This window comes from Gallinula chloropus, assembly GCF_964237585.1.
Source record: "Gallinula chloropus genome assembly, chromosome: 3".
NCBI lineage: Eukaryota > Metazoa > Chordata > Aves > Gruiformes > Rallidae > Gallinula > Gallinula chloropus.
Genome location: NC_140087.1, coordinates 66,726,767 through 66,745,333, shown reverse-complemented (window position 1 = coordinate 66,745,333; position 18,567 = coordinate 66,726,767). Strand labels below are relative to the sequence as shown.

The 18,567-nt window shown below is 37.1% G+C and overlaps 1 protein-coding gene across 1 annotated transcript in view; it reads left to right on the top strand.

The window, feature by feature from the left end:
• The window catches only part of GPCPD1 (glycerophosphocholine phosphodiesterase 1), a gene marked incomplete at its 5' end in the record, with an annotated part of 46,637 nt that overhangs the window by 12,602 nt on the left and 15,468 nt on the right, over positions 1-18,567 (top strand). Inside the window, 10 exons of the mRNA XM_084261101.1 lie at positions 172-256; positions 6,431-6,506; positions 8,224-8,265; positions 9,553-9,676; positions 12,262-12,508; positions 13,600-13,762; positions 13,852-13,984; positions 14,222-14,276; positions 16,077-16,169; positions 18,094-18,171. Of these exons, the coding sequence (XP_084117227.1) occupies positions 172-256; positions 6,431-6,506; positions 8,224-8,265; positions 9,553-9,676; positions 12,262-12,508; positions 13,600-13,762; positions 13,852-13,984; positions 14,222-14,276; positions 16,077-16,169; positions 18,094-18,171 (1,096 nt within the window). The remainder of the gene's footprint in view (positions 1-171; positions 257-6,430; positions 6,507-8,223; positions 8,266-9,552; positions 9,677-12,261; positions 12,509-13,599; positions 13,763-13,851; positions 13,985-14,221; positions 14,277-16,076; positions 16,170-18,093; positions 18,172-18,567) is intronic.

Sequence of the window (18,567 nt, the reverse complement as noted above, 5' to 3'; positions counted from 1 at the left end):
TGTGATTTAACTTCTAAATATTCATCGTGCTTTTTGTGTGTTTGGTTAAGTTGCCTTGTAGTAGAAACCTTGCAGCAACACATCATATGGAATGTCACTTAGAACACACGTTATGCCTGAGGTGGCTCTTAGGCTGTATTTTGAAATGGTTTGGGTTTTTTTTCCCCCCAGTCAATTATGGAAGGCTACTGTAGAGCTTCCTAGAGGACTTCCTGTTTGGTATCGGTATTTTAAAGGGTACTTCCTAGAACCTAAGGTATGTACAACCTTTTCTGTTTTAAATTGGCTCATCCCTAGTAAAAATAAAATAAAGGATTAAGCTTATTTGAAGTAAAGAGGATATTCTGAGTTAAGCTTGAGGTTTTTAGAAAGAAATTTTAGATTGCAACATATGAAACACTTGTGGAAACACAAGCAGTTCACTCTTGGAAATACAAGACCAAATGCTCTTAACTTCAGTTATATTTGTTAAATTGTCTTCTGTCTTTTTGCCAGTGTCAGTGTGTTTAAAACTTCCAATGATGGTGAAATTATAAAGCATAAATGATATGGTGAAGCTCTCATTCATTATAGTAGGGCTATAACAACTTCTACACTCCTGACTGAATAGGAACTTCAGCAGAGTGAGCATGTCTAGAATGGAAGCAAGTGATAGCAGGAGAAAAATGGTTAGTGTGAGCAGGTGTATTTAAATTTGCCTGATCTGCTAGAGTTTTTTAATTACTGCAGAATTTTTTAGAGAAGCATGAAGAGCATGAGCTAGCTTTTGTGCTGCATAATTAGTTTCTTGGACTGAAAAAGTAAAACAAGGAATGGGGCATCCCAGTGTGTACTCTAGGTTTTTATATGGGTATTTGTGTGGGGGAATGCACAAGACATGGGTGTGTTTTTCAGGTGCTGATGTCAGAGTTGCACATGAGTTCAGTGTACGTGGAAGTATACCAGTCTGTAGAAATACTGGGGTTAAGGGACAAGCTGTTTGTCAGTCTAGGGATGAAGACTGTATACAGGAAAGTTAGACTAATGTTGGAAAATAAGCAGCTACTCTTTAACTGTTTTCTTAATGATGAGTAGTAGCAGTAAGAAATAATCAATTTAAAGCTATTTTTGCCATCTTTCTTACTCTATTTATATCCTGTAGCCATTCACCCTAGCTTTAGTACTTGATTGAAATTGGGATTCTGAAAGCTGTAGCTAAATGTGCAAAGGAGTTAGAATCATCCAGTGTATGTCTTTTTAAGTATTTTAAATTACTGTCAGGAGTGTGTGAGTTTGTGCCAGCTGGACTGGCCTTTATTTCACTGAAAAAACCCTATTTGACAGAGGTATCATTTCAATGAAGGATACTGATTTTTAAATGAAACGAGACTGCATTCTGTTTTTTCATTACATGTAAAATAGTCTAATGATGTTGAAGTTCTGAGGAAAAAGAAGGAAGGCCAATAGATTTCTTTTTCTGAGATGAAACTGAGGCCTGATGGAACTCTATTTCTCTCAAATGCCTGTAAGTTCAAAATGTATGCGATAGCATGCTAGAAAAAGCATACCTCATGAGAACAGATTGGCAGAAAATGTGCTCATAAACAACACAATCTCATTTTTATTAATTGAAAAAGTTTGCAATATGTATTGGTGAGTGTGTTTCTTTAAGTAGGTGCTCTGTATCGTGCACGCTTTATGTACCGTGTGATGCAGAGTCTGCCAAGGTAAGTATACATTTTATGGAATATCAGCATAAAGAGCTACTGCATATAAATCAGGATAAAAGAAATCCATCCTAAGAGAACAGTATGTGAGTTGTCAGGGTACATGGTTACCTGCTTAGCAGTGTCTAGCCTGTGCCTGTTAAATGCACAGGATTTGATCCTCCTAACATACAATCTTTTGACAAAAGTATTCCAGCAACAATGTTTTCTTCCACTTTCTGTAAATTTTTTTAAGAATTATGAAAAAGCTGGATCCTTCTAACAGGAATTCTTTCTAATAAGAATGTAATTCGCAGTGTAGTAATAATGAGACAGCATATGGATGACTTTAGTGTTAAAAACTCTGAGGAAAGCATACTTCTAAGTTAAATTATTCTCAATATTTTTGTTTCAGTAATTCTTTTCATTAGGCATTACATGTGATTTAATTTGATAAGCTTAGAATAAATGATCCTTCAAGACAGTGTTAGCTTTTTGTATCAGCGTGATTTTGTGTATCATGGCCTGCAGTAGGGTAACTTGAAGGTGTCTCGTTTTAAATATATGTTGGAGTCTGAATATATGAATTTGACACCACATAACTCAGTAAATCATGCTGAAGACAGATCCAGCTGAAGTTACTGTTCCCTTCCTTTTGATATCAATGGCATCTTTGAAGGTGCTTGAGATGGACATGGTGGCAAAGCTGGGGCTGATAATGTTTACACAGAGAAATAATAATTCTTATGCAAAATATTGATACAGACTAGATATGATAATACATATAACAACTCTCACTTTGCAAAAAAATACTATTTCTTGCTAAAAAAAAAATAAGGAAGTATTTTTCTCATGTTCCTTTAAGAAAAAGTCATAATTTAATGTCAGCTAAATTATTTTGCTTGGAAGTCATAGGAAGTTTATAGAATATTTGTGGGAATACAAATATTCTCACAGATGTATATACAATGAACATTTTTCTATGAAAGTGTTGCAAGTCTTGGCTCCTGCATGTACGAGCTTTTCCTATGTGGTAAGCATCATGCTTTAGGTGACTTACGTTATCATCACTTTAAAAGAAAAATAAATACACTTGATGAAATAAGGCAGTGATTTAAGCTATTTTGCTTTAGGCTTGTTCTTTTGTCAAACATAGGTCAGGATCTTACTGTGAGGATCTTCCCATGTTTTGATTGACATATACCTCCTATTTGTTCAGGGACAGTGGGAGAACCAAACTCCCCTTGCCCGGAATTGTATATACCGTTTGTTTTAGGAGAATGTTTTGATATGTATAGTTTGCATGACCATATTCAAAAACACATAAGGAACACACATACCTTATCCTGTGAAGCTGTGTTCTATGCTTGTTTTTCCAACAGTCAGTAAATAAGCATGCAAGTTCTTTTCAAGGAAAGTGTGTGGTAACTAAGTAATCCGTGCATGTAGCAGGACATCTAAAACTAGATTAATGAACGTTTTTCACATTTAGGAGGATACTGGTTGATTATAGAAGTTTCAAATGAGAAAATTACTCTGCCAAAAAATGTAAATGAATCCAAGCCCATTTAGTGCTTGGAATACAGTAATAGAGATGAGTGAAACTTAGGTTTAGGCTCAGTAATGTAGTATTGGGATGCCTTAGAAAAGGTTTCACTTGACTGACAACACATGGTTAATCTGACAATAACAAAGAAACACAGCTGTCATGAGTGTGCTGAGATAGCAAAATGTGTGTTAAACTCTTCACAGAAATACTACTTAGCCCAGGACTTCCTGGCAGGTGACTTATATGTACTCTTGCCTCACAAAGTTAGTTAGGGTGGCTAAATGGCTTTGTTTGGTTGACTGGTTTTGTGCTTATTGTTGCTTAGATGGTACAGAAATACAGAGCTTTTTTGTCAGAAATCCAGTTAAATCTTAATGATTTTACCTGTTTCATGTTCTGGAAGTAGATTAATATTCTTGAAACATAGCAAACAAAGTGTAGTTGGATAAATATAGTTATGGGTGGTGGCTTTAGGATTCCCCCCCCCCCAATGCCTGCTCTGTTGTGCTGCCTTGGATCAGGGATTTCAGAAGTGGTCTTCGTAATAAAAACATCCACAGAAGTGCTTTCATTCTTTAATTGTACTGAGCACCCAAGCACTTGATTCAGACTGTGCATTTAGACTGTGTTGAACCTCTGGAACATTATGCTGCATGGTCATTTTACCCTTTATTTCCAAGGTGTGCAATATCAGCTGGGCTTCTGACAATGAAAGAGGACTTGAGAATTTCAGAAAAAATTTGAGTGTCCCTTAAAAGTTTTTAAATTGTTAGCTGTTTGCCTAAATATAAGTTGACATAATTTTTATATTTGCTTAAAAAAATAATTGTGTTAGTAGAGAGGGATCCATGCCATAAAATGCCACTTAGTATAATGTCAGTGTAGTGCCTGTTGGATTAGGTGCCCTTTTAAGACTGTCCTTGCAGAGGCTGACTTTTTAGATAACGTTACTTTACTGCAAGCACTGATGACACATCATTAACTTCTACAGGCTGATCTCAACAGGTTGGTTCTTTAAATGTGGTTAGTATATGCCACTGAAATCACATCAGCATTTTAACCTCATTGTAACAATGGCTTCTGCTGCGTGCAGTTAAAACACCTTGGCTGCAGGATGTTCTGAGAAGGAACTGTAAGAGGGCTCCCAGGCATGCCTGTGCCTGTTTTTCTGATCCACTGCACTCTTCCTTTTTTTTTTTTTTTCCCCAGGTAGTTTTGCTTGCTTGTTATTTGTGTAGAAAGTGTTGAAGGTTCCTGAGAGGAAGTGCATAGTCAGCTCACTGTATTCCTTTCAGGGGATGGAGTTTTCCTGAATGTATCTAGCATGTGGTGCTTAGTGTTGGGATAATGTTACTCAATTTCTTCTTCATGATTTCAGAACCCAAAATTAAAACATACGGTTACAGTACTTGAAATAAACTGGTGTTGGTATTTTAATACTATATGTTGGGGGTTTCTACAAAGAAAAACCTTTGCTTAGCTGTTGAAGTGAGAATCTTAATCCATGTTAGGACAGATTTGCATTCCCTAAGCTCACAAGCTACAAGTGCCGCGTGTGTTCACGGGAGAGCTTACAGGCCTGCCTGATGTTAGGAAGGTTCAGCTTCAGGAACAGACTGGAAGCATGCATCTGCTGTGAAAGGAGGGGGAGCAAGCTTCTCATTATTTACTTTGCTAGAAGTCTGTAAGAGTGATCGTTGTGGCAGCAGCAGTGGAGGGAATTGAAACTGCCCCATAATAGGAATAAACTGAAAACAATAGTATCATATTATGTTATTTAGATTTACATGCATTTTATCTTTAAAGCTGATCTTGAAAGATAAGTATGTTATTCTGACATAACCCTTAAGTATAGATACCTCTGAGTTCATTAGAAAAGTTAAATTCCTTATATGAGCAAATTTATCTTACTGAGCACTTCTTAAATGTTTGGTGTTTGCTGTTAACTCATCCAAAAGCATAGTAGATCAAATGTGTTTGATATGTGCCAAGGAATCCCATATGCTGCTAAAGAATGTAGTGAGCTGTAAGATAACAAAGTGTTACGGTACTGTGGAATTGTACTGATGAGTTCAAAGTTTGTCTTGATGTCCCTGTTGATCTGAAATCTCTTTAAACAACAACCTGAAGTACTGGGACAAGTTGGCATTGAAGTTTTTGACTCAGGTGTGCAACAGTAGCAAATATTTTTGAAAATAAGAAATACTTAGGCCCAAAATGACAAACAAATACAGGTATTTGACAGTTGTCTTTTGATAAGCAGCCATGCAATATTAAGGGAAACTTGGAACTTCTGATGGTGACTGAGCTGGGAATTGGCATGTCCTTCCTGTGGTTACCTAAAATCTTTGATCTTGAAAGATATTTCAGGCTTGTATTCTTTTGAAATAAGAAATTGAGTTGCTGTTCTGATTATCTAAGTTGTGGCTGTTTGCCAACAAGTACAGGCTTTTGGGGGACAGTAATTTTTTTGGTGGAAGATACTAATTTATCCTGCTCCAAATGGAACAGACTGCATGGGCTTCACTTCTGGCTGAGAGGATTCTATCAGTGTGGTTTTTTTGTGTTCTGAGGCAGCGAAATTCCATGTACTTATGTTTTAATTAGATGTACTTTGCTCTTCTCTACCACAATTAAAGTAACTGTATTTTACAGACTATGAATTAGCCAAGCAAATTTTGAGGGAGAGCCCACACATGCAACTGTTAACTACATGAGTAGTTGCTAAGTGCTCTTTGGAGTTAGAGGTGTGGGATACGTTTTTTCTCATAAATTCTTGCTATGGTATCTTAAGAAAACAGAAAGCATGCTTAATGAGTTCCTGGATTTTGAATCAGAAGGAGACTGAAGTGATTCAGTTAAGTAGCTATAAGCAGTAAAGATTTAATAATTCTTAATTAATAATAACTTTTCCACCCTGTCAGACTTTGTCACGAGTTTTGTCATTATATAACATGACCTGACACATCAGATAGTGTCATCAGCACTTGCAGGGGTAAGAAAGGAGGTTGAGCTGTGTTCTTTCTTTCATATTCTCTCTCTTTCTCTCTCCCTTTCTCTCCCCACTTTGTTCTCCCCCATCTTTTTCTTTCTTAAATCTGTAAGCTTAGTTCACAACCATCCCAAACAGTTTCATGGGTAGAAAATCAGATGTAACAAAAGAAATTATTGCAGACATTTAACTTTTAAATTACAGACTATCGATGGTCCCTGCGAAGTCATAGTTCACACGTGGGAGACTCATCTACAACCACGATCAATTACCCCTTTAGGTATGGGCATCAACTGCATCTGTTTGAGGCATATGCATAAGGTTGCTAATATGCTGCACATTGGTTTAGAGGGAATGATAACTATAGCTTTGAAATACTTAAATTTATTAATGTGTTGAAGGTATAAATTTTTTCTTTGCACAAATGGGCCTTACTCTCAATATACGTATATATTTAAATAAGTAGCTTAAATGAGTGGCTGTGAAATTGTTTGCTGTCATCCTTGATGATACGGGTTTTTATCAATTTAGTATTGTAATGATTTTTTTGTAAGCTTAATTCTTTGAGACTAAGGATCCATATTTTTTTAGACAAAATGGGGGTGGGGGGAGCGTGTGAAGTCACTGCTGTTTTTATTTAGCTACTATTTCATGAGTAAAATTTTAATGCAAAAATTCTTAATTAGGCTTCTTCTAAGAAAATAGATTAATGTAAATGAAACCATGCATGGACTCAATTTAACAGAAATTTATTTTGCTGGAAGGAAGGGTGGCATGTGGACTTGCATACAAGTTGCTGATACTTTTCTGAACAGGGCAAAAAGGTTTTTTTAAGAGCAACCTTTGTAGCTTGTAATTTAGATCTCTTATGCTGCTCTGGGATGGTGTGTTTTATGCACTGGCTTTTCTAGGATGTGAGAAGTGTAATTTTCTCCACACTTAGGAATTTACATCTATTAAATACCTTCTGGTGCATTGCAAGAATGTCTTTTTGAAAGTATCTGGAAAAAACTGTTATCCTTAACAGTTCTCTGATCATTCCTCTCCCCCCCCCCCCTTTTTTTTTAAATTTCAATTGAGTTAGTTAAATGCCTCTACTCATGTAAAAATTATGACTCCATATTTGTCAGTAATTAATTGGGGAAGCAGACTGCCCTCTGTTAGGGTCTAGACTGTATCTCTAAATATGGATAACTTCATTCCCAACCGTTCAGAACTTTTTCCCCAAAAAAGGCACTAGATGGTTCATAACCAGTCTTTAAGAAAATGCAGCAAAACAGTGATGTTAGCACTTTCTCATTATGGTCCTAGATAAATTGTTGTCTAGGTTTTTCTTAGACAAAGTGGGATTGATGGCTGTAGAGACAATTTTGTTAAGATTTATGTTTTGAGAAACACGTAATTTTAGTCTCCTGCAATTCTGTTAATGCTGGTGAATTTACTTAATGCCTTAAGACTTTAGTTGTTAAAACTTTGGAGAGGGTAAAGATAAAAGTGTGGAATTAATGTTTGAATATTTCACCCTAAATTGCTTTCTGTCACATGGGCAGAATAAGCTTTTTGACTGTGACTAACTTGCTATGGAAGCTTTAATTATAAATGTGCTTTCTTGGATGTTTGCAAGGAGCTTTAGTGTCTTTGGCACTTCAGTAAGATGTAGATACTATCAGCAAAACACTGCATTAAACGAGGAGATTATGCAACCCTCTTGCTTTTCTCAGTTCATATTTCTTAAGGTAAAACATAGAGTGGCATTTTTGTATGTTGATTGATGTATTTTTTTCTTGTAGAAACTAAGAAAAAGCAAAAATTGTGAAAAAGCTTTGTAGAAGGTTGCAAGAAACGTGCTTATTGTGTCAGTTTTCCCAGTTCTGTGTTAGATACAATTTTTAGAAATGAAATTAAAAAGTAGAATTAATTTAATTTGGTGAGGATTCTTTATAATGTGAATACTAATTTATTCCTTTCATTTTTTCCCCCCCTCCTTTTAATTCTAGAAAATGAAATTATTATTGACGATGGATACTTTGGAATCCGTAGTAAGTGAGATATATTGACCTTTGCTCTTTCCCATGTATTTAATTTTAACAGGCTTAAGTATCATAGTTGAACAGTATTCTGAAATACCAAGTTAGTTTTGAGCGGGAGTTGTCTGTTACTGCTGATTGTTTTCTTTGCTTGCATGGTTATTTTCATATCCAGCATTTACAAATTCATACACAGTCTATAATCCCCTCTGATGTTAATGAAAGGCTGCTAGGAATTGAAGTATTGTTAGTGTACTGGTGATAAAGGTTGAAATTTGTGAGCACATGAGCATGGGCATATATTTTTGGAAATACAGAAAAGGCTGTTAGCTTTGTCTTAAAACCCAGCCTTGGAGACACCTCTTTCTGCCTAGAAAAACATTATCACTTACCCTCAATGTACACAGTCTCCCTCTTCAGTTCAGCACACAACTGCCAGAAACTCTTCATGAGCACAAACCTCATGCTCTTGTGTAACCTTATGTCTTGCTTTTGGCAGGTCTAACCCAACTGTCACTTCAATCTCAATTCTGTGGTGCATACAGTAACTCTTACCTTGTCTCATGCATCTTGTTTTAAAACTCTTTTCCTTTTTTCTTCATATCCTCGTGGAGTGATATGTTTTTCTAAGAACATTTAGAAACTGCAAGGGCTGCTTCAGCACCTAGTCTTGGCAGGTTGTGTTTGCTGGCCAACCTGTTTGTAGGCTTTCCTTGTCCTGATGGTGAGGCTGAGAATACTCCTCCATGCTGTGTTTCCCCATTGTATCTGTTGCTATATCCTGCCTTCCAGACTTAACACTGCTTTACTGGTGTTGATTTTGAAATTGTATCTCAGTAGAAACAGGGAGTCTCAAGTTGCATCTGAATCATCAGAGCTCTTGTAGGTGTTCCCTGTCTTGAGATATGCCAGGATAAAGGGAATGTTACATCTCTTTTGGAGACTTAACTTAGCCCTTGATACCATAAATAAAATAATTACTGAAATACCTAGTGCTCTCCTGTAGAGAATTTACGTGTAAAGGTGGCAAGGATTATTATTTGTAATTAATCCCCTTAAAAACCAACGAATAACTGCAAAACCCGTTGCCTATCTTGAGTGGTTACAAAAAGACAGGTGAAAGGATGCACTCAACAATTGCTCTGAAAATACTATTCAATGAAGTTGATGATAAGGAGGATTGTCTGGAAGATGTTGTCAAGGGAACTGTATTTATATTTTGTATGCTAAACTGTTTAGATCTCCCTTTAGAAAATAAATTATTAAAGTGTCTTCTACTTTTTTTTACGTTTTTGATAGATGGTATTGAAACTGTGGATGCTGGGTGGCTGACATGTCAAACAGAAATAAGATTACGTCTGCATTATTCTGAGAAGCCACCTGTAGTGATATCTAAGAAGAAATTTAAAACGTCAAGGTTTAGGTAAGAGATCGCTTATCTCAGTTTGCAAATTGTCTCATGTTTGTTGTCAATTCTGCTGCTTTATTTGGTGTTTTTTTTAAAATTAATTAATGTAGCCTTTAAATTAATTTTGGTTGCTAATAGGGGTGTACTGTCAGGCCAATTTCCAGGTGTTCAAGTGCTTTGTAAAACTATCATGATAACATTAAATCGGTGGTGTGTTTCGGTTACCTCTTTATTGTTAATGTAGTGTCAAAACAGTTTCTGTTTCAACAAAGGAAGACAGTCAAACAACTTCTGGTTTCACTGTTGACTTAATACTTCTCAGCTCTTGCCTTTCTGATAGTTATTAAGCTATTACATATTTATAAAGTAGACGTGATAGCACAAGTTAAGCATTAGGTAACAGCTGCCTCACAAACACTTACCCCCTACTTGCCTTGGTGTTTTCCGCTTCTTGGCTGGAATTGTAGTGTTCTTGAGTAGTTCTCTGCTCTCATCTTCAGAATTTTCTTCTTTGCTCATTTTTTTCCCCCTCAAAAACTGCAGCATGGGAGTGGAAATTTGGGGATAGGAAAGGGAGAAGGTTTCTGGGTCTTCTTGTTGCTTTACTACTTATACTCATTACCAAAGTAAGCAGCCCTCTCCGTTTAATATATGGTTAATGCTCCACCGGCATTACAGATTTCCAGTCAATGTGGGTGATGGATGTAATAGCGTTCTGAGGTCACTTCTGTTGCTCTTTAGATCAGTTTGACTGCTTTATCTGCAGAGGTGTCCCAAAAAACATGCGTAAGCATACTGTGGACTGATAAAAGTGGGTATGTTAGTCCTGATGTTTTGAGGACTGCACTACTGCCCTGAGTATTTGATCTCCTCTGTCTTGAATGTTTGGGATCTGGAGCTGCCCCGCTCCCCATTCCCCACTCCTTTCCTCTGTGCACATGCTTTTTTGAGATCTGTGGTTTTTATCCCAGCACATACTGTTTTCTGTGTCTTTCACAGTTGTGTTTTTTTAATGAAACAATAAAAAAGAAAGTAGAGATGAGAGAACCTCTTTTCCTTAACTGTGGCCTGATAATCATCATGTGCTCAGAGAAGTATTACTACTAACAACCCTCAGCAAAAGTGCTTGTTCTGGTAGTAAGTTAGCCATGTGTTAGGAATAGGGAAGAGGGGAGCAGGAGTTCTCAGATTATTTGGCAGATTTAACAGTGTTTCTCTCACTGCTAATCTTTTGTACAGCTCATCTTGTTCAAAAAGGGTTATGGTTTCCTAATTTCTTTTAATGGAAAACATTAAAAAAGCTAGAAATCAGATTTTTGAGCTTGTAACGTGAGCAACTTCCAGCCTATCACTGTTGAATTGATTTACAGATCACTCAGTTACCCTGTGAGTTATCTCTGTACTGTGTGCTGTATTTTGATGGTCTGACACTCAATTTTTTTTTAAGATATTTTATTTTTCTTCCCTTCCCCCAGCTCTTCTGGTAAGGCAAAAGCTAATTCTCACTGCACAATGTTGTATTAAATAAATATTTGTGTCCTGTGCTCTAGAGCTTTGAAGTTTTTCTTTGTGTGCTGTAGCGGGTAGAGATAATTTCTAAAGCCTGATACTTGTCTAAATTAGGTGGCTGAAATTCAAACTTGATAGGTGGAATGTAATCATTTTAGATATTCCATTTTCTACACGCTGTCTAAAACGTTAGATCTGCCCAAGTAGTTTTTGTGACTCTCACCTGCTAGAGCAGTATCTCTTGTCACAGCAAAGATGCTGTACAAACTTGCCTTTTTTTTTTTTTCTTTGAGGGCATTAAGAATGTGGACTTTACTCATAGAGATCATTTGGATTATAATTCTTGCTTTGAGATACAACTTCAGTTTTACTAGTGAATTGGCATCTAAATAAATGTTAACTTTTTATCCCATCCACTACTTAGATGATTGAGGAAGGGATTTGGATTACTTCCATCAGGCATAATTCATTCTGTGTGGAAGTTCTGCTCTGTGTAATAATGAATACTGAGTCTTAAAGAAAGCCTCATTTTTTTCAGTCCAGGATTTTTCAGAAATTGCATTATTTACTTTTAAGTGATCATTTAGGTTTTCTCAAGGGACTTAATTATTTCAGATTATTTTGTTTATGTCTAATAAAACACACTTACCTGCCTTTTCAGTGTTCAGAGAGACTGTTTTTTATGTATGTGCTTAGCAGCAGCCACCAACACTCAGGTATTGATCTGATTACTGCTATCTTTGCTGCTTCTTTGTTACAGTTTTAGCAGTATCTGTATCCTGTGGAGAAAAGCTGGCTGTTTTGCAGTCCAAGCTGTTAGTTTGGTGCAGTGCTGCTTCTCAGACCATTACTATAATTTCTGCATTTACCCAAGTTCCAGCTTTGGAAGCAACTTGAGCACTTAAATCTCAATTTAGGAAGATTTAGCCACCAGCTGCAAATGGTGACTCTTGTGAGGGCCCACTGTGTACAGTGGTACTATGCCGGGGATGTTGAGAATTCCTGTTGTATGAGCTTCTGTTCAGGCTTCTGTCTAATTCTCTAATGCTTCCAAAGACTTAACCGTTTGTTTCGTATTTCTGGTTGAGTAGAGTAAAACTGACTCTAGAAGGCCTAGAGGAAGATGAGGATGACGAAGAGGGCCAAGAAAAAACATCCCCTACTGTCCCTCAGAAAATGGCAAACACCGTGGAGTTCTCCTTAATAAGTAACAACGAATATAAGTGTCGACACTCTCAGCCAGACTGTGGTTATGCTTTGCAGCCAGACCGATGGATAGAATACACTATACAAACCATGGAGCCTGATAACTTGGAATTAATCTTTGATTTTTTTGAGGTATGTGTCTCTGCCACTAAGAAGCAACTCTAGTCTGTCCTGAGGAGTTGAAGGAGTCAATTACCTTGAAGATTTTGCTACTAGGACAGGCATACTGGCCTGATATTTTGTGTTCTTTTGGACTTGTGTAAACAAGCTGGGAGACTGTTGGCCACTGCCCCATTTTGCAGAGAGGTTTTCTCAGCCCTCTCGGTATGACACAGAAAGTTTGCAGGTTCAGCTAACGTAGAAGTCAGTACAAATAAGACTCAAATTTAGTGTGCACTGCTGCACATAGTTTGCTTGATTTGTTTTTTCATCCTTTACCAGAGATCAGTTTTGTTTGTTTTTTTTTTAATCTGAACAATGTGTATGTGAACTAGTTAAATTACAACTACTTGGTGTTGATTTCTTTAATTTATAAATAAGATTTCTTCTACCAAGTGCATGTTAAAACCAGGTCCTTCCCAACTCACTACTACATCTGTTATTTTCAGTCTATTTTTTTTCTGAAAGATTTTAATGTTCAAAGGCCTTTTTAAAAGAAAATAACTTTTGGCTCTTGATACTGTTTATGCTGAAGAAACCTAAGTATTCACTCTTCAGTCTAAAAGTACCCTTAGATCGCTTACATTCATAATTGTAAGGTGGCTACATAATTCCTGAACCTGATGATGCTCAGGAAGTCGATGTTCTGTGTGCTAGTTGCCCTCTTCCTCCTCTGCAAATGAATAAAACATTATTTTAAGCATATCTATTATTCCAGTTCACCTTTGTTATAAACTGGACTTGGGCTTTTTAGAAGACAAGCTATTCAATGCATGCAATTTTGATCAGAAAAGCTTATAAAATCTTAAGTTTTCAAAGACAAATATATGTCATTTCCATAAACAGTTTCATATTCCTGATTACAACTTGTAATACGGTGTTATATTAAAGTTTTTAGCCTAAAACTATGGTTTTCTGTAACACACAAGAAATTTGTTACGTTAATGCCTGTATATGTATTCCTGAGGAGCAAGGTTTCCATGAGAAAGAAGAGTTGGTTTAGCGTTCTCAATTATGTGTAACAGTAGGTGTTTTGGTTGTTTTTTTGTTTGTTTTGTTTTTAGGAAGATTTAGGTGAGAAAGTAGTACAAGGCGATGTGCTCCCAGGTCATGTAGGTTCTGCCTGCCTCCTGTCATCCACAATTGCAGAACTCGGAAAGAGTGCTGGAATTCTTACACTTGCTATTATGAGCAGAAATCCAAGGAAGACAATTGGGAAAGTTAGAGGTACAGTTGATGCAAAGAGATGTAGATAACTTTCCTGGAAGTCATCCATTACCTGTTGACATGTGAAGCATATGTTGCTTTTCTTGTAGTGGACTACATAATTATTAAGCCAATCCAGGGCTACAATTGTGATATGAGGGCTTCATATGCAAAATATTGGAAACCAAGAACAACTCTAGATGTTGGACACAGGGGAGCAGGAAATTCTACAACAACAGCTAAGTAAGTTGATTTGCATTTTAATCTGGGCAGGCAGGGTGAGGTGGGTGTTACGATTAGTTTTGCTGACATCAGTTGAGGAAATGGGCAGTTAAAAATCTTGTAATCATTTAAGTCACTTCAGTATCAAATTGGGTGGGTGTTCTGTAAAACAGACTTCTGATTTGTGTTTGTTTTATTTCAATGGACTTCTGTGCCATGCTGCATCTAACAAGACCTTTTTCTTTGCTGTTATTTCAGACTTGCTAAAGTTCAAGAAAACACTATTGCCTCTCTGAGGAATGCTGCTAGTCATGTACGTATGCACCTCTGCACACACATAGTACATGTATAATTAAAACTTACTTGACCTGTATGTTTTATCTCCATGATTCAATACAATGAATAATTGCATTGATACAAAGCTTCGTCAAATCATAGTGGAAATTCCCTGATAGGAAGGGCAATAATAGCTAGATTAGACTCTCATTGTCAACTTCCTCAAAAAAAAATCCTGACTTGCATATAATACATTCTGGTGGTGTTCTAATACAGGAAAAATTTTAATCACAGCCTTGGAGAGACAGAGTGCTGAAATAAATAACATCCTGGCTCTGCTAGAGTCTGTTGTCATACAGACTAGCAAAAGTCTTGCTTGAGAACTGCTGAGTAAAGTAGTTCACCAAGTTTGGACACCAAGTAAAATTGGTGTCCAAGACTTGGGAGCTGAGCTGGTAGAATAAAATAGACCTTTGTTTCAGTGCTTGCTACAAGGAAGACTTTGAAATCTAAGATAAGACTTTTAAGTTTGGGAGGCACTAGCTTCAGGTACTTAAGTGTTGTGATTGAGGCGGTCGCTTTCATTATTTCCAATAATTGGTCACTGAAGTGGTTACAGTTAAAGCTGCTGCTATGAGATCATCTACTACATCATTTGTAGGATCGCTTCTTCACTAAGGTAGATTCTTACCAAACATCTTTTGAAGTTGTTAAAGGGATGGGAGCAGAATTTGGACTAGTAATGCTTATTGACTACTGACTGGAGAGTGCTGTACTCTCCAAGAGTCACAGCTGACAGCGTTCTCTCATCTTGGAGTCAGAGTATAATTTGAACACAGTGTCTGGAACATGCACTGACTGCAGACTGAAAGGAAAGTACAGCTACTAAATGATCCTTACAAACAGTAGCTCTTAATTTCTGAGTGGGTGCAGAGAACTTGTTAAAAGCCTGTAGGTTTGCACTGAGGCAGAAATTCACTGTGGAGTTGTCAGTAGCATCATCAGAAAAGTACTTTTGACTGTGGATTGCAAAGGCTGAAAACCATCACTCTGCTGAGAAGGTACATATCACTGCTGAGAAAAGGGCTGGAAAAGGCCTGTCCTATTTTTTTCTGTAGTGATTGAAAAAGGGTAGGTGAGTCAGGATGGTGATGTGATGAAGGCTTTTCCACGGAATGATTTATGACCAGTCAAGTAGAAAAATAAAAATAAAAACTTGTTTCTCTCTGTATTTTTCTGCCCCTCCTTATTTCCCTTAAGATTGTACTTGGAGCTTATGTTTGAGCTTTCTTCCTCCTTAAACTCAACAGAAAATAACATGCAGTTGAAAAGGACTGGAGAATACTGGACACAGCTATTTCTGTTCTTGTAATACACAACTACTGTATTACTCACTAGTGACTCCAGGAGTTCCTCAGTATATTCCCTATCTTCCTAAAGCTTTGCCAGTTTGTAGCAATCACTTGTCTCTTGGTGTGGAGGAGGGAGGAAGGGCACCACAAAAGCTGCTATGTTTTTTTTTGAAAACCATCATTTCAGCTTTTCTTTAAAATCAAGCTCTTAATAGAGTGTTACTAGAGGGTTTACAAGATTAAGTAAGCTATATATATCAAACCTGCCTTACTTAAAATACTTCCCCATATGATTTTTTTCCCCTCTCTTTACATTTCTAATCCATTGTTAGATATGACTTAACTGGTCACATCCAGCTGTATTCAACTTGTGGTTGATATCCAGGACCTGTGAATGCTTGGCAACCTGTTGGCAGTTCTGTAGTCTTTGTACATAAGCAGTTAATGGGTTTTTTGCTTTGCTCTTGTCTTCCAATTTTCTGTAGGGAGCAGCATATGTGGAATTTGATGTACACCTCTCTAAAGATCACGTGCCTATTGTGTACCATGATCTCACGTGTTGCATGGCCATGAAAAAGGTAAAACTCATAGAAATAATTCTGGGAAATCAAGGGATGGTACAGGAATAAATATGCAGCATGTGTGTAAAGTAGAGCAAGGAAGTTGAGAACTTTTTTTGATGCTGTAGCAACAGCATTTCAGATGGATGGTGTGAGAATCTTTGAGCCTACCTTGTAGTTTTTTAGCTTTTTAAAATTTATGTTTTGGAAGAAAAATGCAGGCGACTCCCAGAGGCGCTACTAAATCTAGCGGACTCTTTTAGACTGTCAGAGTAAAATCTTCTGGTTGTTTCTTTTTTGAGCAGAGTTAGTGTGATTCTCAGTGTGACTGCATAAATGTGTACTTCTCTTAAGCAGTTATGTACTCAAAAGCTCTTTAGGTGAAACTGAAGTCTACCTTGTCTGATATCCCAGTAGGTGGAGAGCAGAGAAGTGTAAGATACGGGGATCCCCTTCATTTAGGGATTTTGATTAGCCACAGATAGATTGGTTTCAGTTAGGTTTTCTAACTCCTCCTTTAGCCCTTTATTACTTCAGCATTTTGCTCTGTCCTTTAACTATGAGGTAAACAATATACTTCATGTCTCACTGGGCCTGTAAGTGAGGCTGAAGAACTCTCTTTGGGTTGCTCAGTGGAACAGAAGGGAAAGAGTTAAGACACATGTTCTAAGAGCAGGAAAATGGCTCTTGCAAACAAGTGTCCTATTCCTTTCCTTGCTTACCTTTATGAGGTTGTTAAAAAAGGAGGAACAACTGCAAAAACATACTTTCTGCTGTTTTTGTAAGCATCAGGAGTTCTGTAACATAATAACCAGTGAAGAGTACTGCTACTTGTACATAGAGACAATCATTCCTTAGAAGGTGCTCTGAACAGTCTAGCAGAACACCTTTTAAATACCTACCCTTTATGAAGCATAAAAATTCAACATCCTTCACTAAGTAAAGTGACATTGCATTTCTAATAACAAGATAACTGTGGGCTGGTGACTCAATGCTGAGCTGCTTTTCTGTTTGCTCCGTTATGTCTTCTCCATGGAGTCCAGAACACTTGTGTTCAGCAGCACTGCAAAGAGGTCGAACTATGTTGTTGGGTTTTTTTCCCTAGTTCTGTTTTTTATTTTCCTCTCTAGTTCTGGCAGTGAAATAAAAGGTAACATGGCAGAGCAGACTGTAAGACAAGTTCTAGCGTCTTGGCACTAAATCTGTCTCAGACTCCCACACCCAGTGTGCTGTTATGATTTATAAGAAATTTGTTGAACAGTTGTGGAAATGGAACTTTGGCTAAGCACAGTGCCTATTCAATATATAATCAATCAATACTGTCTTTTTAAGTAAAAAAAAGAGTATATACTGGAGAGGGGAAGTGCAAAATGGACTGAGAGGTATTTTGGCACCTGATCTTTTGCGCTGCGGTCAGGGTATGGTTTAGCTTAGATGGGAATGGTTTGACTCGATCTTCAAAGGTCTCTTCCAACCTTGTTATTCTGAGATTCTGATTCTATATGTATGCTTCAGTTTGTATGCTTCAGTTTTACCTGGACACTTACGGGGTTCTTGTTTCAGAAACTAATAAAAACCAAAACATTGCCTAGGACTGCCTTGGAGTATTGTGTAATGTATTTCTTTACTTGTAAGCTTTTTTCCTGAATAAAGTAACTGATCGAGTTTTTATAGAATGAATATAACAACTTTTTCTGAAGAAAGAACATTGAAGCCTCTGCCTTGCATGAAAGATGTATTATTTTCAAACTGACATCTTCTAGGGCTTCTGAGTGCCTGTTGTTTCCTGAAAACTGACCATCTTATTTGTATTATAATAGGATATCACTTGTATCTTGATCAATGTGTAGAAAAAATTGCTTGCCTTTAATGTTACCAAATTAAATGCATGTAAACTTTATTGTTTTCAGTCATGCTAATTATGTATTCTTTGTCTTCAAAGAAACTGGATACAGAGCCTTTGGAACTGTTTGAGATTGCAGTCAAGGAACTCACATTTGATCAGCTGCAGTTACTGAAGGTACTGTTGCTTTGGCTGGTACGATATGCTAGCTGTGGGTGTGGAGCTTACTTTTTTCGAAGAACTGTATGTAGTGTGGGAAAGTACAGGTTTTTAAAAATTGAACAAGTAGGTGATTCCAAGGATAGTACCTCAGCACTGTGGTGGGTTGACCCTGGCTGGACCCTGACTGCCAAAGCTGTTATGTCACTGCCATCCTTAGCAGGACAGGAGAAAAAAGTATGTAATGAAAGGCTTGCAGTTTGAGATAAGGACAGGGAGAGATTGTTCACAAATTACCATCACAGGCAAAACAGACTCAGCATGGAATAAAATCCATCTAACTTATTACCCAATTTACACATAATAATCTAATGAGAAATACAACCAAATTTTAAACCACCTTCTCCCACCACT